This window comes from Sinohyriopsis cumingii, chromosome 7 (genome assembly GCF_028554795.1).
Source record: "Sinohyriopsis cumingii isolate HCF-2022 chromosome 7, ASM2855479v2, whole genome shotgun sequence".
Classification (NCBI taxonomy): Eukaryota; Metazoa; Mollusca; class Bivalvia; order Unionida; family Unionidae; genus Sinohyriopsis; species Sinohyriopsis cumingii.
This window is the reverse complement of record NC_142967.1, coordinates 97,062,822-97,070,943: the sequence shown is the minus strand read 5'-3', so window position 1 is coordinate 97,070,943 and position 8,122 is coordinate 97,062,822. Positions and strand designations below refer to the sequence as shown.

Below are 8,122 nucleotides of genomic sequence, written 5' to 3'. Positions count from 1 at the left end.
CGTATGTATTGTTGTGTATGGTTAAATACATTGATAACTAGACAATATAATTTTTGATTTACCAAAAGATACCAAACATGCAGAGTCGGAGTAGATATAACGTATTGTTCAAGTAAAAGAGTTCTGAGTTTCATTCCGATTTCTAACACAAAGATTTAGAACATACCTAGACGTTTTGCAATACAGTTTCATAATCATTTTTAAAACAATGATTTAGAATATACTTAGACGTTTTGCATTACAGAAAGAGGACAATTTAGATGAAATAAAATGATCTTGCATAATATATCGCAGTAGGGTGCTAACGTTTTCATACATTCCATTAATATTCGTGAACACAAAACATTAAAAAGACGTTGGCTGTATATTAAATGTATTTTTCAGGAGCTCTGTCTTTCATGCATCTACACAGGGTATTCGGATTCCCTTTGACTCTACTGGCAAATTGGGAGGAACTGACTATTCTCGGTTTGCTCATAATAATATTTGCCAAAATTACTCATTATGACGCATGCGACACTCTTCTTATGCCCTCATCAACAGAAGGACCAAGCGACTCCACGGATGAATGCCCTCCCCCAAAACCCATCAGTCTGGAAGCTCGACTGAGAGTTAATTCGTTGGATAAAATACCAAAAGAAGTAACTCAAGAAGAAATCTTTCCACAGAATGGAGCATTTCGCATCCCGAGAATTCTTCACCAAACATGGAAAACAAGAAACATACCTATTATTTTTCATTCTTGGATAAAGTCTTTCTTCGACAACAACAAGAACTGGACATATCGTTTCTGGTCAGATGAAAGTGCCAGACAGTTGGTTCACACCAAATATCCCATGTTTCTTCCATTCTACGACCACTATAGTCATGGCATATTCAGAGCTGATGCCATACGATACATTTTGCTGTACGAGTACGGAGGAGTGTATGCAGATCTAGATGTAAAGAGTTTGCGTCCACTCGATCCCTTTTTACGAAAATATTCTTGCCTTCTCGGACAAGAACCACACGAACATCCTATGCTAGAGAGTCGCTTTGACGGTTTAGCGTGTAATGCGCTGATGGCGTGCCGGAAAGAACACCCATTCATGCAACTACTGATTCAGTCTTTGCCATCCTTTTACCATTTTCCAATATGTCTGGCCGCTACTGGACCTCATTTTCTAACTCTTCAGTACAGGAATTATATCGCAGCAAACCAGCTCCTCGATTCAACAGATGATGACGGAGTGTATCTGGCTCCACCTGAGTACTTCTTCCCATCGTTTGATTCGGACAAGTTTGACTTTTTTCGAATGACCTGCTATCGTCCCGAATATTTGCCCAATATGACTCGGTGGGCATGTGAATCCCTGGCAAATAGGGGATACGAGAGGAAGCCTTATGCATTTTCGTACACACAGCATATGTGGTATCATACATACGGACATGAGACTGACATAAGCACAATGGAAACGGCAGATATCCTGATACTAGCTCCTGATGCTGTCTTCTAGAGCATAGTAACTTTTAACGGACTTTCGAGACTTGTCCAGCAAGTTTCCATAAATTAATATTTGGCAGTTTTTCATCGTATTTAATTTTAAATCGAAATGTACAAACTAGAATTTGAAGGTGCAGTCACCTTTGTTTAATGACGATTGCGCTAAATTAGTAATTTTGTCAGCTCAAAATCCTGACCGATAGCTCACCGATATATTAGGTATATGGTACGTAACTGTTGCTAGATGTCGATTTTTTCGCTTCCTGATGTTGCTTTTACATATGCCAAATCAAATAAACTAGCACACGCGCGCGTGCATGCGTGTGATTGCATACAGACGTTCTGCATTTATCATGGCACAACCATAAGCAATAGCTTCGCTCAGTATGGCTGAAGCAAAAGCGTGTGTATGTTGAGTCCCAGTTCTGTACGAATGAAGCAAGAAGTGATGGTATATAAGATTACCCTTTCTGTATGAATGATGTCACATTTCGGTATGTAATGTCCCTGTGGTTGTATATAAGATTGTTCTTTCTGTATGAATGATGTCAAATGTCGGTATGTAATGTCAAAGTGGTTGTATATAAGATTGCCCTTTCTGTATGAATGATGTCAAATTTTGGTATGTTATGTTAATGTGGTTTTATATAAGATTGCCCTTTCTGTATGAATGATGTCAAATTTAGGTATGTAACGTCAATGTGGTTGTATATAAGACTGCCCTTTCTGTATGAATGATGTCCAATTTCGGTATGTGTCCGTGTGGTATTTTTTTTTATAAGATTGCCCTTTCTGTATGAATGATGTCAAATTTTGGTATGTTATGTTAATGTGGTTTTATATAAGATTGCCCTTTCTGTATGAATGATGTCAAATTTCGGCATGTAATGTCCGTGTGGTTGTATATAAGATTGCCCTTTCTGTATGAATGATGTCCAATTTCAGTATGTGTCCGTGTGGTATTTTTTTTATAAGATTGCCCTTTCTGTATGAATGATGTCAAATTTCGGTATGTAATGTCTGTGTGGTTGTATATAAGATTGCCCTTTCTTTATGAATGATGTCACATTTTGGTATGTAATGTCCCTGTGGTTGTGTATAAGATTGTTCTTTCTGTATGAATGATGTTAAATGTCGGTATGTAATGTCAAAGTGGTTGTATATAAGATTGCCCTTTCTATATGAATGATGTCAAATTTTGGTATGTTATATTAATGTGGTTTTATATAAGATTGCCCTTTCTGTATGAATGATGTCAAATTTAGGTATGTAACGTCAATGTGGTTGTATATAAGACTGCCCTTTCTGTATGAATGATGTCCAATTTCGGTATGTGTCCGTGTGGTATTTTTTTTTATAAGATTGCCCTTTCTGTATGAATGATGTCAAATTTTGGTATGTTATGTTAATGTGGTTTTATATAAGATTGCCCTTTCTGTATGAATGATGTCAAATTTCGGCATGTAATGTCCGTGTGGTTGTATATAAGATTGCCCTTTCTGTATGAATGATGTCCAATTTCAGTATGTGTCCGTGTGGTACTTTTTTTTATAAGATTGCCCTTTCTGTATGAATGATGTCAAATTTCGGTATGTAATGTCTGTGTGGTTGTATATAAGATTGCCCTTTCTTTATGAATGATGTCAAATTTCGGTATGTAATGTCTGTGTGGTTGTATATAAGATTGCCCTTTCTTTATGAATGATGTCACATTTTGGTATGTAATGTCCCTGTGGTTGTATATAAGATTGTTCTTTCTGTATGAATGATATTAAATGTCGGTATGTAATGTCAAAGTGGTTATATATAAGATTGCCCTTTCTGTATGAATGATGTCAAATTTTGGTATGTTATGTTAATGTGGTTTTATATAAGATTGCCCTTTCTGTATGAATGATGTCAAATTTCGGCATGTAATGTCCGTGTGGTTGTATATAAGATTGCCCTTTCTGTATGAATGATGTCCAATTTCAGTATGTGTCCGTGTGGTACTTTTTTTTATAAGATTGCCCTTTCTGTATGAATGATGTCAAATTTCGGTATGTAATGTCTGTGTGGTTGTATATAAGATTGCCCTTTCTTTATGAATGATGTCAAATTTCGGTATGTAATGTCTGTGTGGTTGTATATAAGATTGCCCTTTCTTTATGAATGATGTCACATTTTGGTATGTAATGTCCCTGTGGTTGTATATAAGATTGTTCTTTCTGTATGAATGATATTAAATGTCGGTATGTAATGTCAAAGTGGTTATATATAAGATTGCCCTTTCTGTATGAATGATGTCAAATTTTGGTATGTTATGTTAATGTGGTTTTATATAAGATTGCCCTTTCTATATGAATGATGTCAAATTTAGGTATGTAACGTCAATGTGGTTGTATATAAGATTGCCCTTTCTGTATGAATGATGTCAAATTTTGGTATGTTATGTTAATGTGGTTTTATATAAGATTGCCCTTTCTGTATGAATGATGTCAAATTTCGGCATGTAATGTCCGTGTGGTTGTATATAAGATTGCCCTTTCTGTATGAATGATATCCAATTTCAGCATGTGTCCGTGTGGTATTTTTTTTATAAGATTGCCCTTTCTGTATGAATGATGTCAAATTTTGGTATGTTATGTTAATGTGGTTTTATATAAGATTGCCCTTTCTGTATGAATGATGTCAAATTTCGGCATGTAATGTCCGTGTGGTTGTATATAAGATTGCCCTTTCTGTATGAATGATATCCAATTTCAGCATGTGTCCGTGTGGTATTTTTTTTATAAGATTGCCCTTTCTGTATGAATGATGTCAAATTTCGGTATGTAATGTCTGTGTGGTTGTATATAAGATTGCCCTTTCTTTATGAATGATGTCAAATTTCGGTATGTAATGTCTGTGTGGTTGTATATAAGATTGCCCTTTCTTTATGAATGATGTCAAATTTCGGTATGTAATGTCTGTGTGGTTGTATATAAGATTGCCCTTTCTTTATGAATGATGTCACATTTTGGTATGTAATGTCCCTGTGGTTGTGTATAAGATTGTTCTTTCTGTATGAATGATGTTAAATGTCGGTATGTAATGTCAAAGTGGTTGTATATAAGATTGCCCTTTCTGTATGAATGATGTCAAATTTTGGTATGTTATATTAATGTGGTTTTATATAAGATTGCCCTTTCTGTATGAATGATGTCAAATTTAGGTATGTAACGTCAATGTGGTTGTATATAAGACTGCCCTTTCTGTATGAATGATGTCCAATTTCGGTATGTGTCCGTGTGGTATTTTTTTTTATAAGATTGCCCTTTCTGTATGAATGATGTCAAATTTTGGTATGTTATGTTAATGTGGTTTTATATAAGATTGCCCTTTCTGTATGAATGATGTCAAATTTCGGTATGTAATGTCCGTGTGGTTGTATATAAGATTGCCCTTTCTGCATGAATGATGTCCAATTTCAGTATGTGTCCGTGTGGTACTTTTTTTTATAAGATTGCCCTTTCTGTATGAATGATGTCAAATTTCGGTATGTAATGTCTGTGTGGTTGTATATAAGATTGCCCTTTCTTTATGAATGATGTCAAATTTCGGTATGTAATGTCTGTGTGGTTGTATATAAGATTGCCCTTTCTTTATGAATGATGTCAAATTTCGGTATGTAATGTCTGTGTGGTTGTATATAAGATTGCCCTTTCTTTATGAATGATGTCACATTTTGGTATGTAATGTCCCTGTGGTTGTATATAAGATTGTTCTTTCTGTATGAATGATATTAAATGTCGGTATGTAATGTCAAAGTGGTTATATATAAGATTGCCCTTTCTGTATGAATGATGTCAAATTTTGGTATGTTATGTTAATGTGGTTTTATATAAGATTGCCCTTTCTGTATGAATGATGTCAAATTTAGGTATGTAACGTCAATGTGGTTGTATATAAGATTGCCCTTTCTGTATGAATGATGTCCAATTTCGGTATGTGTCCGTGTGGTATTTTTTTTTTATAAGATTGCCCTTTCTGTATGAATGATGTCAAATTTTGGTATGTTATGTTAATGTGGTTTTATATAAGATTGCCCTTTCTGTATGAATGATGTCAAATTTCGGCATGTAATGTCCGTGTGGTTGTATATAAGATTGCCCTTTCTGTATGAATGATATCCAATTTCAGTATGTGTCCATGTGGTATTTTTTTTATAAGATTGCCCTTTCTGTATGAATGATGTCAAATTTCGGTATGTAATGTCTGTGTGGTTGTATATAAGATTGCCCTTTCTTTATGAATGATGTCAAATTTCGGTATGTAATGTTTGTGTGGTTGTATATAAGATTGCCCTTTCTTTATGAATGATGTCAAATTTCGGTATGTAATGTCTGTGTGGTTGTATATAAGATTGCCCTTTCTTTATGAATGATGTCAAATTTCGGTATGTAATGTCAATGTGGTTGTATATAAGATTCACCTGACTATATGAATAATGTCAGATTTCGGTATGTAATGTCCACGTTTTTCATAAAGTCAAATGTTTGTTTGTGCAAGATCCCCGTTCTAGATTACTGATGTCAAACGTTTTTATGTCAGATTGGCGGTCTATAAAAGGTATAAAATGTATATTTCTCGTTTTTACAAATATCGAATGTACAAAAGTAAGTAATTTTAAAAAATAATATCAAATTAATGTAAAGTGTCCATGCACATGATAATGACAAAGATATGTAAACAAAGTCCACATTCTGTGAGTATAATACCACTAGAGGGAATCTGAGTACACGTTTAAATATGCTCCTAGTCCACCTGCCTAATTATTCAATTCTCTGGCCAGCTATCATTAACAATGTGTTGAATTTTTTTTCTTCGTAATGTTCAGAGGTTGCATTGTGATTAACATCATACCGTAGTAATATATATATATATATATATATATATATATATATATATATATATATATATATATATATATATATATATATATATATATATATATATATATATATATATATATATATATGTATATATATATATATATATATATATATATATATATATATATATATATATATATATAGTCTCGCATGATGAGCCTATAGATCTATATAGATCTAGCTTTATATAGTGTGTTAGAAATATTCAGTAGAATAAACATAAACCCTGATCTGCCTGCACACTGTGTGACGGCAGATCATGGTCTATCTTGTTTGCAATTGGACAGAAATTATAAGCGAATATATTCTTCTACATTTTGTATGAGCAATCACATTTGCAAAAATTGTCCACGTGATAATTGGAATTTGTTTGAAATTGTTATCAGATTATCAAGTTAATGCAAAATTAGCAGAACAGAATATAATTATAACTTTATTGATTTGAACTATACACTAACGCATCCAAAACTTAAAAAAGATTAAATGTGTGGTAAGGCTGAGTTAACAAACATAATCATCCAGGGAGTAGACGATATTTTAACTCACTCATAATTCAAAGGTTTGCTTGCTCCTTTGGCATGGCGTCTGCATGCTTTATTCCAGCCATCTAACTTGCTACCTGAGTTGAATTGGAAAAGTATGGACAGTTATCTTCCATTATGAAGCCCTCATCTGTATGCATTGATTTGCAATTGCGGATTTTAGTTGAAGAAATCGAAACGAGAGAATAGCTATGACTCAGCAGCGTTGAAACATGTAAAAACAGTTCATAGAAGAAATAACAACATTTCATTTAGTTAACTGCCATGAGGGAAAATTTAATCAGTTTTCATAAGTCGACATACTGTATTGCCTCATGGTGTTGATATACTATTATCCTCTTGAACTAAGCCATTCATGGAAGGGCGTGGTGTGGAATGGAGTTGGACTTATATTGTCACCCACAGTTTTAAGAAGTGGATATATCACTATATATAAGTAATTATTAAATGAAGACTCTTGTAAGAAGAAACGATCGAGCGAATATCTGAAAAGTGGCAATTATTATGGTTCTGGGATTGTTTCAAGTTAAAATACACACCAAGAAGTGATGAGGAAAAACTACCCTAATGTAGCTTTGTGGTAAGTAATCACTGCAGGGATGCCACCCAGAAAACTCAGTTTGATTACGTTCTCCTCGTTATTCAAGCATCTGCTACTTATCTACTTATCTCTAACTGCATGGTATTTGTGTGGAATAGAAAACTCGTGCTCCATTTCATCCGTACACCCAGAGAGTAATGTGAATCAATACTTTTCAAGAATTCCTGGATCTTCGTGTCTTTGGTCCGAATATCAAATGACGAAGCTGAACATGAATTTGTTTGACAAGATCCCACAAGAAGTTAAATTCGTAGAAAAGTTCCCTTCTAAGGGGCAATATCGCATCGAACGAATTATTCACCAAACGTGGAAAATTCGGGATATACCCGCAAACTTCTGGTCTTGTGTGGAATCTGTACGGGATAATCACAAGGACTGGGAGTATCGCTTTTGGACCGATAATTCCGCCAGAAAACTAGTTCGACAGAAGTACTCTTATATATTTCCCTTTTACTCAAATTACAACAAAGGCATGTTTCGAGTACAGGCATTCCGTTATATGGTGCTACACGAGTATGGAGGAGTATATATGGACATGGATATGAGAAGCTTGCGTCCGGTAGATCCCTTGTTGAAAAAGTAC

At 34.4% G+C, this 8,122-nt stretch overlaps 1 protein-coding gene across 1 annotated transcript; it reads left to right on the top strand.

Annotated features, from left to right (window-relative positions):
- Window positions 1–214: 214 nt before the first annotated feature.
- LOC149795772 (uncharacterized) lies at window positions 215–3,802 on the top strand. Its single transcript, XM_089964133.1, has one exon. It carries the CDS (start codon window positions 372–374, stop codon window positions 1,494–1,496), a length of 1,125 nt encoding a protein of 374 aa, XP_089820259.1. The 5' UTR covers window positions 215–371; the 3' UTR covers window positions 1,497–3,802.
- Window positions 3,803–8,122: the final 4,320 nt, after the last annotated feature.